Source organism: Lipophrys pholis (assembly GCF_963383615.2).
Source record: "Lipophrys pholis genome assembly, chromosome: 19".
In the NCBI taxonomy this organism is placed as follows: domain Eukaryota; kingdom Metazoa; phylum Chordata; class Actinopteri; order Blenniiformes; family Blenniidae; genus Lipophrys; species Lipophrys pholis.
This window is the reverse complement of record NC_137647.1, coordinates 4,667,734-4,686,940: the sequence shown is the minus strand read 5'-3', so window position 1 is coordinate 4,686,940 and position 19,207 is coordinate 4,667,734. Positions and strand designations below refer to the sequence as shown.

Genomic DNA, 19,207 nt, shown 5'->3' with positions numbered 1-19,207 from the left:
ATTGCTTTATATGTTTAAAATCAATTTAAGGCCTTTCAATCAAAGCATTTGTTGTAATAATCCCATGGAAATGCAGGGATACTGTCACTATGTAGATTTCTTTGCATGAAACATGCATATTTGACACTTCTGGAGGATTATTCTGCAGCTGAGTGAGGATTTCGATCATGCATTAAAAACTAAAGTTTGCATCAGATTATATATTTAATATCGATTTAAGTCCTTCCAATCCATGCATTTTCAAGTAATAATTCCATAAAACATGCATGTCATTGTAGAGTTGTGATTTTTTCTGCATGAAACTTGTGCAAACTTGCATCAAATTAGACTCTTAAAAACACTTTATTGTTGCACGTGTGAAAAGAAACCAGACTTTTTGCTTTCAAACTCCTGAAACATTAAGCTGCAGCTCAGCCGACGTGCGGATTTTTCCCTTGGCATGTTAAAAGCCGAAGTTTACATTGGATTATATATTTAAAATTGATTGCAGGGGTTCAAATCAATGCATCCTCTTATCGCGGCCGTAAAAGTTAAGTCTATTTAGTCAGTGAACCATATCTGACCCGGTCTGGAAGCCGCGGCTAAGCCGGCGAAGCGAATCCGAGCCAAACGCTCGCTGTGCAGGAGAAAAGAAGGTAAGAGACGTTTAATCGCAGCCTGTGAGCGCCATCACAACACTACGACGTGTGAGGAAGGCGACTCCGCCGCTCTGTCACGCAAACGGGAGAGATCCATACATCACATTAAATAAAATCCCCCCCCCCCCCCCAAAAAATTTTTAAAGCCTCTTCGGTCAGGGCCCAAGTGCGGCGCGGGAGTCGAAGGCGTCGTAAAGACGAGGAGCAGAATTTCGGGGCCTGACATCGGAGTCCCACAGATTTATGAGGGGCCGACTGCTTGTGCATTTCTCACCGCGAGGCCGAAAACAAAGAGGGATCTGGGCTCTGTGTGGCCAATTACTGCATGCGGCCAGATCGGCGAGCCAGGCGGGGAGTGGGGGGGGGGGGGGGGGGGGGGTGGTCAGGAGTGTACGCACGCAGCCGCCGCCTCCTCCTCCTCCTCCTCCTCCTCCTCCTCACAGGGTTATAAGACCAACATTCCATTCTGAGAATCCGATACGTGATGAGATGAAGCAGACTATCTCTCACACACGCACCTCTTCAGTCTCCCTTCAGGCAGGTGTATTCACTCCGTACCAACAACTTTTGATGGATTTTTTTTTTCTTGTTTTCAGCTCCACAGTGGGTGCAAAAGGTTAAATCGTCTTCCTCCTCCTCCTCCTCCTCCTCCTCCTCCTCCTCCTCCTCCTCCTCCACAGACCTGACTTGCATGCAACACATGCAACAACAACAAAAAAAAAAACCTCCTCCTCTGCCGCGGCTCCTTAAACGAGCCACACATTTAGTGGTCTGTGTGAGTAAATCTCTCATTAAGTAACACATGGTAGGGCCATATGCTACGGTTGGTGGGTCTGCTGCGGCTCCGCTTCTTTCACACGCTTCGAATATACATATTTACCACTGCTCCAGCGTGGCCGGCGCTGTTACGGTTTGCACCCGGCCAGCTTGGTGGTTTGCCGTCGTGCGGTCGCATATCAGAGCCGAGGCTTTTCACGAAGGAACGATCACAGCTTCTCTGCTCCATAGCAGTCCGCCCGCCGTGCCAGCCGCTTCCGGGGGAAGCTGCGAGGCTCCGGGTGGGTTGGGGGGGGGGGGGCAAAAACAGGTTATTCCAGGATGGAAGTAACCACAAGTTCGCCCCAAACACACACGGCGTGAGAGCCTGTGTTGATACCAGGCTACCTGCGTGTGGGGCAGGAGCGAGGCCGGCGTGCGGTCGTGCTTTCAGCTCATTGTTTACATACAGCGTACACACACACACACACACACACACACACACGGCTTAAAGCAGTGGTTTCCAAATGTGTAAGAAGATCCCCCCCCCCCGCCCCCCCCCCAAAAAAAGTAATTTCTGTGCGCAACGCGACTCTCAAACACAAAGAAGCGGTTTTCTTCTTGTCTTTGCAGCTCGCGCCGCTGAGTGATGCATGACTTTATGTGCATTTTCACATCTAACTGCTAGAAACGGACGGTTTCTTTCTTCTTGCTGCAGGAATAAAGTGACATTACGTTGTTGTCGGGGTTTTTTTTCCCCCCCGAAACAATATTTTATGCTGTTTTAACTTATTATTGCTAAATATCGTTTGAAATTGGGGATGTCAAACACATTTGAGATGAAGAGGCCATATTTCATCTTGAGTGGGCCAGACTGGTAAAATAGCGCCATGACAACCTTTGAACGTAAACTTTAAAGTGTTCCTTTGTCATTATGTGATGAAAATGTCTCGATTTTTACAAAATACAAACAATTACTACTGAAAATTACTACAATCTCAACATGGAGCCAATTTTAATGAAACCTTGTGGAGCAAAATACAGTGAAATGTCAAAAAAAAAAAAAAAACTGCCTCCTATAGCTGTTGTATGATGGGTGCTTTTTGAAAATTGGCTTGGCTTTGAGCAACAATGTCACTCGCTTTCATTCCAATATCTCAGCTCGGTTCTCAGTGTTGTATTCTACTCTTAAGAAATTAAAAAAAAAAAATTTAATTCAACGTCTTCTTTGACATTTTTACAATTTTTGGGGGGAGGTTTGGCCGGATGGGAGCCTCTTGTGGGGCCGGGTTTAGCCCGCGGGCCTTATGTTTAACATACCTGCTGTAAAGGCTGTCACAATCTGTCGGGGACAAGCATTTTTTTGGGGGGGGGGGTGCACAACAAAGCTGAGTATTGAGGTCAAAAACAATAAGTTATTTGACATTAGAAAAAGGTTTGGTAACTTGTTTACCCCTGCAGCACACATGGTTCTCCTGCTCATCCCACAAATGCACATTCCTCTGCTAAATGTGTCAACGAAGGGGGGAAACATTTTTTCCAACAGACATTCACACGTTACAGAGAAATAATGGACCAAAACACACGTTTCCTCCCTTTTTTGCAGGAGTTTGGCTTTGAAATCAACCGTTTGTTCAAAATTCAATTTTCTGTAATGTTTAATAAAATATATAGTATAGCCTCAACAATTCACTTTAAAATCATGTCAGAATAAATTCAAGAAAACCCTCTTATGCAAAGCGTTCAAACTCTTAACCCTTAAAGTAAGGGCGTCAAACGGGAGACATTTGGACCAAAACCGGCTCCAAACCGGCCAAACCACCAAGCATTATGTACATTTCTTAGAAAACATTATTATTTTTTTTTTTTTTTTTAAACAGATTTCTTAAGAATAGTGGACACAACACAACACTGAGCTGAGATATCAGTGATGTTGTAATGAGAGCTAGAAAGCCACGTTTGTAAAAACCCCCATAATGCAACAGTCAATTATAATGAAAACTCTCCTTCATGTTGAGATTTTAGTCATTTTCAATGGTAATTTCTTGTTTTTTATGAAAATAAAGACATTTGCATCACATATACTCTGCGCCACAACAGAGAAAAACTTTCAAGTTTAAATGTTATTAAGGTACTGTTTTCCTGGTCCGGCCCACTCAAGATGAAGTTGGACTTTGTGGCCCCTGAACTAAAGTGTGTTTGATCTCCAGGTGTAGTGAAATAGTGATACACCCAACAATGAATCATGAAGCAAAAGTAAAGCTCAGCCAGGGGAGAGAGATATTATGCAAGTGAGTGATACTTCATTGTTATTAAGGTCACGTTGAAAAAAATACTAATAACTGTGGGAATAAAATGAACTTTGAAAGTGAAGTACCGTAATTTCCGGACTATAAGCCGCTACTTTTTTCAGCCGCTTTGAACCCTAATTTATGGATTTTTACGGGTTAACGGGCTTCATGCCGCCAGATTCTACTTCCACATGTAGATAGATGCTGTTTTGAGCCTCCGCTTCTCCAAAACTAAACTAAACCTAAAAGTGATATTTCTGCTCTTCGTGACCTCGTCTTGTTCTGCTTTCCTGGTCCGGCAGTGAGTGATGCGTTCAGGTGCATCACGTAAAGCCGGCTGAGAAATCTTCCTCCTCAGAATCACAATCGGCAAATAACCCATAAAACACTTTATCAACAGAGATGAAACCCTGTTATTCTCTCTCTCTCTCTCTTTTTTTAAATTTTGCGGATGCGGCTTATATCCGGGTGCGCTCAATAGTCCGGAAAATACGGTAAGTAACATGTAGTTATATGTCGGAATACACACGTTTTTCTTACACCTCTCCCTATGTACAGGTAAAAATACTCGCCAAAGCAAACCGACTCGGAATGTGGGCGTGTTCCAACACTTAACTGTCCTTAAGAGCTGATTTTAATCCACCATCTACAACAAGATGATGCCACGATTGTTTTCAGAAACATCCACGTTACACAGATGTTTAAGCCAATGGTCTCACACTAGCCTCACCTTTAAACGTGCTTCAAAAAAAAACCCAACCTGACAGCCACTCAGTGAAAGTTCCTGTTAACACACATTAGATTTGTCAGTTTAAAGACTTCTGGCTTCGCTCGACCTCCTCAAACCTCCCCGCCACCCGGCGCTGGTTAAAGTGGTTCAGGAGATTAATGGACGGAGGGTTCGAGGGGCATTAATCTACGTTATGCTTCGTCCAAATGGTGGAAAAAAAAAAAAAAAAAAAACGAAGGTGAGGGGAGTACTTTCCTCAGGACAGGCAGTGTGAAGGTAGAAGTTTAGTTACCGAGTAGCAGGTTTTTTTTTTTGTGTGTTTTTTTTATCCTTTAATTGGTAACATGAGCTTAAACTGCTCAGCCGATGATCAACAGGATTATAAGCAGAGAAAGTTTTTACACAACAAAAAAACTTCGGAGCGCCGCCGCAAAATGCAACTTTTAAGCAAAAGCCATAAAACTTAAGGATTAGGGAATAGGAATAAGGAAAGATGTTGATTTTTTTAATGCTCCGTCTTCTTCGTTGTTTTTGGTGTAGTTCTGTGGCAGAGTTACAGCGCCACCTACCGTCCTGTTATTTGTACTACATAATTTTGAGTGATTCTCCATTGTGCCGCGTGGACCAGAAACTTTTTAAGAACGACGGGGAGATAAAAGATCGTTTTAGCTCGTGTGGACAAGGACTGAGGGAACGCTCTGGAGTCTGTGGAAACGGGGGGGGGGGGGAAACGCAACTTTTGGAAAATGCTCGGCATGTGCACCACAGTCGTAATAAATAGTTGCACATGTGCGAGTAGATGGACAATAACAACAATGCTTCCTCCACGGTGTCATGACGACCACGGCGTACTGTTCTCTGCTGCATGTGTGCGTGGGGTTTCATTTTTCAAAAACAACCAACAGCACCAACTTGTGGCCTGGCATGCCAACTACATCATTTTGAGAATCACTTTCAGAATATTGTGTAATATTGTGTCGTATTTGTATAATAGAATCTAAGACTTCCGATCACTTTTATCATTTTTTTTGACCTCTGCATGATGGTGCCGCCACATTTAATCCAAATCTAAATCTAGGAGAGACTCAAGACATGAATTTCACCGCACAGAAGCCTTGGATTGATTGATTTTAAGATGTGACAATTGTATGGACTTTTCCTTTTCTTTCTTATCAATCTTAATTGTAAAAGAATTATGCGTTGGTCAGTTTTTAACTGGAACAAGTTCAGAGGTTTGACTTGCACAGTTTTCTTGAGATGCATTCGTTTTGACTGAACATTGACTGGGTTGTCCAGTTTAATTCTTTGGGAATTATTAACAGACCAGAGACAGAAATTCCTTAAAAATGACACTTTTCATGTTTGAGAAGAAAAAAAGGACACAAAAGGAGGAGAGAGTAACGCCCCTTTTTAGTGTGAATCATAAATCAAATTCACGTCACACCCAGGCTTCATTAGTCACTTTAAAGCCTTTTAAAAACGTCACACCGCATCACAAATGTGGTTTTAATCTAACATTTAATCAGCTGTATTTTAAATGTTACCTGCACTGTCACGCTGCCTAACCTGCCCGCCATGCGGCCGACGCACGGACCAATGAGACGCTTCAAACAAAGCTAAGCCCCCCCCCCCCCCCCCCTCCGGCAGGCGTCCCTGTGATGTGATGGCGGCGGACACCCGCCTGTCGATGCTCTTGAACTCGTTGCCCCCCGAAAAAAAAAAAAAATCCAACACAGGCACCCCAAAGTGGCGCTCCTCCCCCTCCCCCTCCCCTTTCGCCTCCTCCTCCCACTCTTCCTCCTCCTCTACAGCCACCGTGGTTGATTTCTCGCCGCTCGCACGACACACGATCCCTCAGCGAGACTTGGCCTACGGTCTAAACTCTGGGAAACAAAAGGGCTGAAGCCTCGAAAACCAGCTCCCACCTCATTAACAATCACATTTTCAGTCATCCACAGACCACCCTGAACCCCCCCCCCACACACACACACACACACACACACCTCTCCCCATCTTTGTTATTTCACTGCCATTTTAAACCACGCCGATCGTTGTAAATCCACCGCGCTCGCTGGGTGGATTTCTTTTCTTTCTTTTTTTGAAAGACGACTCACTTTCCTTTAACTTTGTCCTCGTTTTTTCATTTCATGCAACTCGGCACGCTGCACATTATCGTCGTAATTTTCACTCCCACGAGGCAGGGGCGCTTCGGTGAAGTTGCAAAGGCCTCTCTCTCTCCATTTCTTTTTTTTGTGGTGGTGGGGTGGGGGGTGGGGTGGGGGCGGGGGTTTAAATGTGCGTGTGGAAATAATAATTGTAATGGTTTGCAGCTGAGTAGAGGGAGCTGTGAATGACATTATGATTGTGGTGCAATTACCAAGAGCATGAAAACAGACTGTCAGTCACAGTAATGAGGAATGACTCCAATAACACATTTTACACCAAGACATGAAATAATCATAATAATAATAATAAAAAATAATAATAATAGATGCATACCCTGTATGAATCTGATACTACAAAGCATTCAGGCATCCCAGGACCTCGGGTGGGTTCCTCGTTCAACAGAAAGGTTTCGGTAGCCTGAAATGTAACACATTGATTCATTAGTCGACGCTGTATTTAGGATCAAGGGAACTTAAGAGGAAAAAAAAAAAAGAAAATCACACAAACACACACACAGAAAAGCTGGTTCTAAAGCTGCAAAAGCAGATTTTGGTGGTGAAAATCCTCCTCGTCCTGCTGCTTGACCTATTTAATAATCGTCTTCAAGTCCCTCCACCAGATCACTGCTGCAAACTTACATTTTACACACACACACACACACACACACACACACACACACACACACACACACACACACACACACACACACACACACACACACACACACACACACACACACACACACACACACACACACACACACACACACACACACGCGCAAGATTGTGTGCACTGCCTGCATCCATGCACGTTGCAGGCCTGAGGCCCGGCCTGAGTCACCACCACCACCACTACCAGCGCCACCTGAATGAATTCGCTGCTGCACACAATGCCCCCCCGGGCAACAATGGCATTTCCTGTCCCTGCTATTTCACCTGCATGGTCACTTTTCTGTCAGCGTTCACTGATTCAGCACAAATCATTCACACACACACACACACACACACACACACACACACACACACACACACACACACACTGCACAGCACAGACTCCCACATGCAGAGGCCATACATCTGCCTTTCGCCACACACACACACACACACACACACACACACACACACACACACACACACACACACACACACACACACACGGCTCTGCCGCTGCCGATAGATGCAGCTAAAGTGTTTATTCGTGGTGTTTGTTTCCATTCAGCGAGCTTCATTTGTATGCGGGCAGAGACTCGGGGCTGTGAATGGGCATCCACTGCAGCCCTGCCGGGCCAGACAACATGGACGGGAGGGAGGGAACCACAGACCGAGGACCTGCGTCCAGGACGGGAGTCCTGCCCGAGTCTGCTCTCCCTGCGGCGACAGCGTCTTCTACTGCAAACTGCTTACAAATTGGTCTTTGCCATGATGAATTTAAACGTCTGCTTTGAGAATCGACTAAACCTGTTAAGAGCTGGAGCTCAAAAATTGTTGGAAGTAACTTGAAACACCGGGAAGGAGGTTTGAACCAGGATAAATTTAGGAGATGAGGAAGTAATCCCTTTTCACCAGAACTTCGCCGTCTTATCTCGCGACGTACCTTAAAGCAAAAACGCACGAAATGGGAACAGATCTCGCCAAGTTAGACTAATTTAATGCATTTTAGAGAGTTTAAATCGTCATAGGGGTGATATGCGTGAATGCATGGGGGGGGGGGGGGGGGGGGGGGGGTTGCCCTTGAACAAATTCATGCAGAGACGTGTGCATAAACACACGGCACTATAATAAGTCCCAGACTCGGGCTAACCGAGCTGCGGCTGCAGACACAGGCTATTCATATCCCTCAGAATGAGAGGCTGCAGCTCCACACTTTTTCCCTTTTATTCCTCGCTGGAACACAGGAAGGGGCATCGGTGTGTCTGCGTCTGTCTGATTTCACTCAGCGGGGCTGCTTCAGCGTGTTCAACAACGTTAGAATACAAGTCATCAGGTCAGTCGGCAGCGTTCGGGACCCGATCCCCCGGCCCGCCACCGTTGATATGTGAAAGGAACGCTGGAGTAAAAACCCTCTGAACCCATCCGTCCCACTAAAAGGTGCCCCTGTACAGCTCCCGGGGTTTTTTCTGTTAAGCTCTTAAACGGTCCGGCTGAAGGATGTATTTTATTCCCGTTGTAATCGCAGAGTGGTGCACAAACACGAGCGTTTTACGGCGTAATTGGGGGGGGGGGGGGATGGAGCTCGGGCTTAATGAATGAAGAGTCCGCGTCGTCCTACCGCTCTGTGTCTGCGGCCCTCAGAGACGGCCGCCGTTTGTTTGAGGCTGAATGTTTGATGTTGCTCCCTGCAGCACTGGCCCCCTTTTCCACCCCAACTGCATGTCGCTTTTTATACAGCATGGCATCAATTATATACATATATATATATATATATGTGTGTATTTCTTTCTGGACATACATATGCACATATGTCTAATCCATATGGCCGGCCTCGGGGTGAAACAGCCGCCGATCGTCGTGTAATTAACACTTAAAAAGCTCCAGAAGTCGTTTGATGTTGACTTTTCTTTTTGGGTGTAATACAACGCCGGAGTGGCCGTCAGATTGAGTGTGAAGACAAACAGATGAAGAGGATGAGAGCACTTTACTTGTGTTGGACATAGAGAATTGATCAACGCTACAGTGTCTACATGATCGATTTCTTCACCTACTGGTACTAGTGCTGTATTAATGCGTCTTATGTGACTGGAAAGCCTGATGATTTCTTTTTAAATGGTATATTTGTGAGGAAGATGCATTTGTGGGACAAGCAGCAGCACTGTAAATGTTTGTTAAGCCCACTGAAAATTTTTAGAAATTACTTTTAAAGGAGATCATAACAATGGGCGTCAACGACCTGGATGTAAGATATTCATGCCAGATATTCAGTATTTCAGAAAGCTCCTATAGCCATATATATATATATATATATATATATATATATATATATATATATATATAGTCCCAGGAGTATATGGACTGAGAGTCATGACACTCTGGAGGAAACGTTGTCCTTGTTCATCTACTGAGCATGTGCAAAAGAATGCTTTACTGTTGTCATGGTGCCAATGTGCTTGAAGCAGCGTTTCAGAAAAGTTGCGTTTCCACGGAGACAGAGTTGGAACGTTGTCGAGACGTTCCACCTTGGGAGCCATTTTCCAAAAGTTGCATTATCAATGACACCGAGCAGCGTTGTTGTTAAAACGAACCCCGACAACATTTTTCCGTTTTCACTTTAAAAAATCCTCAGCCGAACAGCAACTAAATCCTGTTTTCAAGCTGTATAACGACATAAATTATATCCTGGAGATCACTTTTGCATATTACTGTCTACGTTGCATAAATCATCCATATTGTGGCCACGAGAGGTCACAATAAGGCTTAACTTCTAGATATAATTAGGCCTGGATGCCTAAAAAAGAGCAAATATTTGCCAATTTTGGTTGATAAATAAGGGTTTATGAAGAGATTGTAACACAATGTGACTGAGATTTCAGCTCTTTAGATTCAGAAGAAAAAAAACAACTGGCTGAAACACCGACATACATACATAGAGGTCACACTAAGGTTTACATACTGACTCCAGCGGGTACAATTTGGCCCCCGAAGCACGAGCTCTTTGGGAACAATAAAACCCAACGATGGCCTCGGACTCTGCTGATACGAGCAGGCTGCTGGCAAATATGTCCATGTTGTAATGGAAATGCACACGGCATTACACTTTCTTTAAGCGGCCAAATGACACATGGGCTGGTGTTGGCTTGCAGAGCCGGAGTGTCCTTTTGCAAGTGACCTCAGCTGCACTCTGCCTGCTCACGTCTCCTCTGCAACCACAATAACTGGAAGATATGAAGGAGAAATGGGGCCACACAGTAAAGCCCCGTTTACGCAATGTTTCAAAACATTTTGGTGTTTTTTTTGTTTTGTTTCCAAAAGGTTTCACGTTTACACGGCAATATTTTAAATAAGGACGTGGTTTTCATTATGGGCCACTAGTGGGTGCTGTCGGTTGTTTTTGTCATGTAGCCACACAAACATACCCGCAGCGAACAATAAGCTATACAGATTAACAACGGGAGAACACGGAGTGAAATAGGAATCCAATTTGGATTGTTATTTCAGTGACTTTCAAAATAAAACTACCAAGTTGTTCGTACGGTCTGTCTACTCACACGTGTGCAAAAGAATGTTTATTTCGGCCGTTGAGCACAGACGCGGTGGCAGCGTCTTGGGACAATTTAAAATAGTTGCATCCCCCCTCCCCGTTTCCACAGAGATGGAGTCGGAGCACTTTCAAAAAGTTGGCTTTTGTCCTGTTTTACACAGAGACAGAGCGTTTTCAAAAAGTTGTGTTTTCAGTGGCTCAGAGCACCATTTCGAAAAGCTGTGTTTTGTCCCGTTTCTTTTGCACTACGGCCACAGTGCTCATGTGCAATGGCATGGTTTCAGTAAAGTTGCGTATTACCGATTTCACACTACGACAGAGTCGAAACATTTTTTTATTTTTATTTTAGAAGTTGTGTTTTCAGTGACCGTTCAGTGACACACCAGAAACGCATGTTTTTTTTTCTCTTCCACTCGAAAAACATTAAACGAGTAAACGGGGGCCTAAAAGTTTTCTGTCTGTCCTGGAAACTGAAAAAAAAACAAAACAAACCCAACAACAAATCAGAGCTGATCTGCATCTTCTCCACCTTCCTCTGTTTGCTCTCTTTGTCTGGGAAAACCACCGGGGCCTCCTCGTTTCTGGATCCGCGGGAGGCGGGTACCTTCAACCCCTCTGATCGTCCCACCCCATCGAGCTCGAGCGCTTTCTACAACTTCTACTCCGCAGCCTTAATCGTATCCTCATTCTTCACCTGGTAACGAGGAACAAACCTGTGCAGATGTGGCAAGAACATCAAAGGCAGCGAGCCGAGGATGGGAGGGGGAACTTGTTTGTAGGAAAGAAATGTGTGTGTGTGTGTGTGTGTGTGTGTGTGTGTGTGTGTGTGTGTGTGTGTGTGTGTGTGTGTGTGTGTGTGTGTGTGTGTGTGTTATGAAACGGGAGGCGGCGGCGGTGATGGTGGGGAGAATTTACGTTGTGTGAGTCCAAGCCAGCGCCACCTCAGGGAGAAATGCTGGAAAAATGTGATATTTTACACCTGCATCTCAGGAGGTGTAGAATAAGAGACGGGAAGAGGGGAGGCGGTAATTAGAGGAGTGTGTGTGTGTGTGTGTGTGTGTGTGTGTGTGTGTGTGTGTGTGTGTGTGTGTGTGTGTGTGTTTATAAAGGATTTTAAATTTTTTTTTTGTATGTTTCTGGGGCTTGCCACTGGTTCTTTTTCCACCATTCAATTTGGTAGCACGCATTCCATGCCAGATTATTAAAAATGCTAAACCTGGTAACGAATGCTAGAATAAATAAATAAATAAAATAAAATAAAAGTGTTGAAAATTCAAACAAATATGCTAATATTGTTACAGTGATAAATAGCTGGCAAGCCCCGTTTAATGAATAATGCTATTGGCTCTAATTCCTCATTAAGGCCCTAAAGAGGAGAGCGAAGAGAGGAAAATACATGTATTGTTGTGATCGTCCCCCCCTCCCTTTTTTTTTTTTTCTTCCCAAATTAAACTCGGAAGGCAGAAGATACCAACACGTTCCCAAATTAAGTTGGTTCAAATTACTGGGTTCCACAGCTGGTGTGCAGTCTGGGGTGTCTTGTGAAACCAATTAATGTGAGGGTTAAGTCTTGATAAAGTAATTGAGGCAGGGTTGGAAATGAGTCGGGGGCGTTATGTGATCCGGCGCAGGTTAATGACATAAAACACGACTGTTGACGCTGAAAGAAAAGAAGTTGTTTGGAAAGTCTTGGAATTTCGTCGAGCGCGGTGTGCAGCTGGCGTTCCAAAGGAATCTTCTGTTCAATGTGGAGTTTGAGGAGAAACTTTCTGTCATTTGGAAATCATCAACTGAACTGGACTCCGTTACCTCAGTGTGGAATCAACTGAATGTGTCACTGACACTTCATCACCCTTTTTTCCACAAACTTTCATGTGTCGTCTCTTTGCAGGACATGATCAAACAATAAAGTTTAAACTGAATTCAACCCAACTTTCTTCATTAACAAAGTAGAAATGTTTCATGTTTCCCACCAACTATTCTCTGTAAGGATTAAAGAAACATCTACTGACGCCACAAATAGTCCGGAGTACAGGATACGTTTTAAGGCCCGTTTACGCACAATTTTCACCTTTGTTGCGTTTCAGGTGCCCGTTACCACGACAACGGTGCTCAAAGTCGCTGAATACATAATTTTGGGGGGAAAACGGCTCCCGAGGTGGAACTTCACAAAAATGCTCCGTCTCCATGGAAACCTGGAAGAACGCTGCTACTGCGCATAGTAACTCGTTCTTGTGCACATGCTCAGTAGACGGACAATAAGAATAAAGTTTCCTCAAGAGTGTCATGACTCTTAATTCTCCTGGTACTTGGTAGTTTTATTTTGACAGTCACTGTAATAACCATCCAACTTGGTCGTCTGTCCACTAAAATGTCTGTGTACTTCCATTGTTGACGTTTATAGTGTTTTGTTCTCTACTGCAACAGTGCCAACTCCTGGCCTGGCATGCCAACTACATCATTTCTGCCGTTTTCGCGTGATCATTGTTTTTGAAACGTAAACGATATTTTTTTTAAACGAAACGGAGCCTTATTCCATTTCCCCTTTTATTATGTTGTCCTGAGTTTTTTTAGACACACTTGAAAAATACATACATCGAAAAAAAAAAAATATTTCTCCATTGATTATTACTTCTTCTTACTAAAAATGTTTGGCTTAAATATTTTAAGTTCTTGGGGAAAAAGTCTCAATTTGAGTTCAACCATCTTTGTTTCTTGTATGAAACAGCCACCAGAAAGTTTCATCTTTATATCATAAAAAAAACAAGGTTCTGATAAATATATTTTTTGCAGACTATATTTATTCGATCTCATATTTTAGAAGAAACTAACCTTGTTTCCAAATCTGCTGCTTGATTCCACACTCACTATGATGTTTGTCTTTCATGAGAGATGATTTAATAACATTTTTAGTACTTGAGATTAAGGCTTCTTCAACTACTCAGTATTTCTGTAATCCTAAAAGTTGCACCAGACATTATTCACAGTAGCAACTCCCAGTCTCTTACTGAGGATCTTTTGAGCTGAAATGCTCATAAAAACAAATATCGGCATGATAGATCCGTTAAACTTCATTTTTCTTTAGTTTTCTTGATATGTCTTATTGTTTTGGGGTTAATAAATACATATATGTATAGATTCCTCAAATGAAACTTGCAAAAACAGTTTTTGACTGCATTTCCAGTCGCCTGTTTATCTCTCAAAAGGTCATGAGATGGATGGATGGATGGATGGATGGATGGATGGATGGATGGATGGATGGATGGATGGATGGATGGTCTTCAGTATTTTTAAATTATACAGCTACAACTCGCCGCAACTACAGACTCAAATTACAGTTTTTTTTGTGTTTGGATGCTTTTACATGTGTATTCATCACTTTCTATTTATTTTACCTTTTAAACTTAATGTTTTTATTCTTAAACTTGTTTTTCTCTTCTGCAAGGCCAATTTTCTCACATTTATAGCATTTCATTGTTTATGTATTCGTACAATGAAGGATTTATCAGTTTCAGTCTTTTAAAGCTCAAATCGTCCGAGTTCAGTTCCACAAATAGGAATATTTTCCTTTTTGAAAATATATGAATAAAACTGATGCCCGTTGTGATAAAACACTGTTTCAGGCTGCATCTCGGCATGTTTGAAACACAGTTTGACAATTAAGTTGCAATAGAAAAAAGCTGTGATTGAAGTTATAAACAAGAACATAAGAATAAGCATTAAGACACTAAATACAGCCCAATATAGTGACAATGTATTTCAATGGCGCCAAGATAGAGACAAGACAGCTTTGTCACACTGGTGCAGGTATTAGTTTGTGAAACATGAGCTTTGCTCAGGGTCCCACAATGGTGACGTGTCACCATCGGATTCAAACCAGCAAAACGGTTAATCACAGGTTGTTTACACCTCTGAGCCCACAGAACCAAGTAAGCTCTCAAGTGGATCAGATTAATAACATGAGAGCATAACTCTTAAATTATGGCGACTCAACATGTTATCTTTTATGTTAAAGAGCAGTACACTTACTTCATTTTCACAAAACCAAAGGAAATTGTATTTATTTAAAGAAAAATGTGTCTAAATTCAACATTTTGACATTCCTAATCATATTTTTTAAACAGTTCCTTTGCACTTACGATGCAACAAATGCCTTGAATTAGTTTTATTCTTTGAACCTTCAGACTGATGCAAGTAGAAGAAAACAAATCTGAATTCTATTAAGCCCCTTGTGGAACTTTCGTCGTTGAATTGAGCCATCGGTAGGCAGCCATGTAGGATGGCGATCGGGGGAAGTTGGTGAAGGCCAAGGGTCTTTTGGACTGTGGGGAAAACCAGGAAACATGCGAACTCCACTAGGAAGGCCCAGGATTTGAACCCACGACATTCTTGCTGTGAGGCGAGAGCGCTACCCACTGTGCGGCCAAGGTGAAGGCCGGTCGTGCATTCTGCAGCCTTCAGCATGCATCTTTTCACTGATTCCCCCTCCATGTGGCTTTGACGCTGATGCTGCTCCAGTAGCAGTGACTCGGTTCACTAGTAGTGCTGTTTAGTGTTCATTGCATGTTTAACCTCCCTGCTCAAGTCCATCCCTCCACCCCAAACTAGTGCACGCATGATATAAAAACTTCCAAACGACCGTGGCGACCTCGCACAGATGTGTAGATGGGCTTTCTGGTGTGTCACACTGGAAGCACTGAAAACTTCCCGCGGTGCATTATGAACGTGTGAGTAGCATTTAAGCTGCGGGCGTTTGATGGGCAGGGACGCTTTGATGAAACATGCAGTGAGAGTGACTTGCCATGTGTGAAATGTAGGAATGAGGCTTTTTGAAGCTCCGACGCGCCACTTTCAGTCTCTAGTCGTGAGCCAAGTGGCATAAAGTCGCCGGTGTATCCTTCGAAACACTTTTTCTTTTGATCCATTTAGCGCAATCTCAACATTTCCTCCGCAGCTTGAGGAGCACGTCGACCTGACGAGCACGTCTGAGCTCACTATCCTAATATTTACGCTGCCTGACCGTATATCAGACTTTCCATCTTCAGACTGCAGCTCGCGCTTTTACACATCACATAAGCTATTACAGCTTTTGCCTGAAGCCTTATTTATTTTTCCAGGGAGACGTCAAGGCCAGGACAAACATAATAGCATAATATTCTGTATACAGTGAGGGATGACATCACTGGCAGCGGCAACAGCCAAGAGGGAGATCACACAAGACTGGAAAAGAGCTTGTCTGATCGTCATGTGGTGGTTTGCACACACACAGACACACACAGACACACACACAGACACTGACAGCACTGCATGAAAACTCAACTTGCCTTCTATCTATTAATGTAAAGTCCAATATCTTTGCACGTACAATCGTCTGAAATCAATCCCCATTTGCTTTTTAGCACATATGCAAAACTCCACGACCTATAAATGTGCAGATACGGATCATCTCTGCAGGAAAAGTGTTGTTTAAGGGTTTATTTGTGCTTCAGAGACGGCGCGATGGCCTCGGGGAACTCTAACTGAATCCTGAGACTGATTGACAGATGCCTCCAGTGCATTCTGACTAACCTAACTGAAACGCTTGGCACCAATTCACGATATAGCCTTAAAAAATTTTTTTTAAAAATTAAAAAGGAGGTGAGTTGGAGAATAACAAGTCGAGATAATCCCATGTGAGGCCTGTCCTGAATTCTGTATCATTTTTACTGATGAGCTCCTTGGGCAGCTGCCATGTCAGCGAGGATGCTCGTAAACAAATAATTATTCATACTAATAATCTTCCATATTCATGTGCAAATAAGATTCCTTCCTGGTGTCTAAGCAGCTTCAAGGTTGTATGTGGGAGGTTCCTCTAACTATTGCCTGACTTGACTCATTCCATGCCAAAAAGAGAATCTGTCTAAGAGGTCAAGGTTGTGTGAGCTGTATATCACAATTTTGCACAAAACTGCTCCTTTTTTGTTGTTGTCGGTGATTCTTTCTCTTTTTTTTTTTTAAGCCTATAATTCAACTACATGTTGGGAAATCCTCACAGGGAGCACATATTGCCACATATCCTGTTGAGGGTAAATGGGGATAAAGCAGGAAACAATAAATGATTTTCTGCTGGAAGTGCTTGTGCCAATTCAAATCATAAGGAAACCACAAATAAAAGCTCAACTGTTGATGTATGCCGAAGGAATGCTATAAGTGACTTCGCCGCAGGATTTTCTCCGAATTGCTCATATAAATCACCTGCATAATGAAGGTATTAGTCAAATAAACCGCTGTCCGTAATTACGCACAAATCAAACAGGCACATAATCAAACCGTTAAAATAATAATAATAATATAAAAAAATTAAAAAAAAGAGTTCCATCCTCTTGTGGCCAAGTTTCCAAACTCTCCTAAACTTTCCCTCAATGTTAAGATTTCTAGCTGTGGGGGGCCTCGACTGCCCGCCGCAATGTAACCTTTACACAAGATGTGACGCCGCTTTATTAGCTGCATACACTGAATGATAGGCGATAGCGCGTATCGTATATAGGTCTATAAATAGTCTCCAGACTGGCCCACATCAGAGACCACTGCGAAGTGAGGAGTCATGTTCACGGCGGCGAACTGAGAAAGCTGCATGGACACTGATTTGGCCCAGCGGTTGGAAAGGAAAACTAAATTGGCAGCATGTTGTGTAACCATTACATTTATGTTTTCCTTGAAGGAGCATCACTAAAGGCATTACACAGAGAGCAGCCCTCCCACATTTAAAAATAAGCACAACATCATAATTAGCCTCAATGTGACAGGCAGGCAGACTCAGGTAGGTGGAGGGACTTGGCGCGCGCTCTGTGGTGACTCTCGCCCAGTAAACACACACACACACACACACACACACACACACACACACACACACACACACACACACACACACACACACACACACACACACACACACACAAACAACAGAAAGTAAAGCTCACCAAGAGTTTACATTGAAAGTTATCATTCAAACTATGGACGTGAAAGCTGACTGTACAAATTAGCAAATTATTTAGTTTACATAGCACGTACCATTGTGGTGTGAGGAAATTTGTGCCAGCACTCTCAAAGACCCATTTTCCACTCTGAAAAGTTCGGCTTCCAAAAAAAAAAAAAAAAGTGTGTGGGAGAGAAAGCTGCTCGGTTTCTTGCTGAGTTTGGGCCTTGTACCGGAAGCAAAAGAGCCCTACAACACGGCCTGTTGCCCGGTAAACATCGTTTCTTTTTCCTTTTTTTTTTTTTTTGTTTTGTTTTGTTTTTAACGGAGGGGAGTGGAAGTCAACTCTCCACAGTCGAGGCGAGCGACGAGCCGCAGAGCCGAATAATCCAAACCGTCCGTTTCCCGGACTTCTTTACGCACGGTGTTTACGTTCCGTTTCAAGTCGAGATATTTCCAATGTAGAAAAAAAAAAACCCAAAACAAACAACAGCAAAAAAAAATACAGCTTCGGTTTCGAGGCTGAGCGCGTCTGGCAGTGCACGTCTCACAGTCCGCCCCCCTCCTCCTCCTCCGCCTCCTCCGGTACCGGTAATGTCCACCGAATCCGCCAGCGACGCAGTCACCGTCTGAAACCCGAGTGACAGCGCGCGAGTCTTGCTGCGTGCACCGACAGTAAGTAAAGCCCGAACTCTCCGCTGCAGCTCACGCGCTCTCCAGATCAGCTGTTGCTCCTGCAGAGTGGGGACGAGGACGACAACGACGACGCGGCGCGCGCGCTTTTCCCCTCGTGGTGCATGCTCCCGGCTTTTCCGCTGATGTGTGTATGTTTCACGAAACCGTCCCCAGGTCCTCCTCCTACTCCTCCTTCTCCTCCTCCACCACCTGTTTCCTTCAGTGTCCGGAGAAAGTTGCGCGCTGAGCGGCGCGTCGCGGCGCGGGGGGGTGGGGGGACGAAACTCCGCGTGCGGCGCAGCGACCGTCGCGACGTGAGTGGCACCAGAGGGGACTGTGGAAGGAGCGGGACTTTGGTGGGGAAACGACTGGAAGAAGCGAAACGTCTCCCTGAAATAAAAGAATGAAATAAACCTTTGCGGGAAGGTGGGAAAAACGCAGAGCGGCGTGGGTTTGCGCGCACACACGCGCCGGTTGAGGGGACGTGCGGTGTCCTGCGCGGCCGCGGCCGGAGAAGCGGACGAGCGGGAGGTGCTGGTGAATTATTAATAACCAGAGCGGTTCACAGTCTGTCGTGTTCAGTGAGTAACCAGGGCGGCAGCTGGGGGTTTAGAGGAATTAAATACGGGCTCAGAGTAAACCGTGGACGCGGGGGATTAGTAGCTCTCACCGGCAACAGTGTGCAGGGGCAGCCCGGGGCCGACTGAGGGGGCGGGAGGGAGGGAGCAGGTTATCGTAGAACCCTAATATGTTTTTGGAGTGACAAATTATGACCCCATAATTGTTGTCCAAAAACTTACGA

General features: G+C 44.2%; 1 protein-coding gene across 7 annotated transcripts in view; it reads right to left on the bottom strand.

The window, feature by feature from the left end:
- The window catches only part of nfixb (nuclear factor I/Xb), a 178,599-nt gene extending 160,282 nt beyond the window's left edge, over nucleotides 1-18,317 (bottom strand). The window contains exons 1-2 of one of the 7 annotated variants that reach the window (XM_080487815.1): nucleotides 17,826-18,317; nucleotides 6,915-6,998 (exon numbers count right to left, since the gene is read on the bottom strand). In XM_080487815.1, coding sequence (XP_080343941.1) covers nucleotides 6,915-6,998; nucleotides 17,826-17,828 — 87 coding nt within the window. In that variant the 5' untranslated portion in view covers nucleotides 17,829-18,317. The remainder of the gene's footprint in view (nucleotides 1-6,914; nucleotides 6,999-17,825) is intronic. The other 6 variants (XM_080487805.1, XM_080487808.1, XM_080487819.1 and 3 more) reach the window with 6 other exon arrangements.
- Between the last annotated feature and the right edge of the window lie 890 nt (nucleotides 18,318-19,207).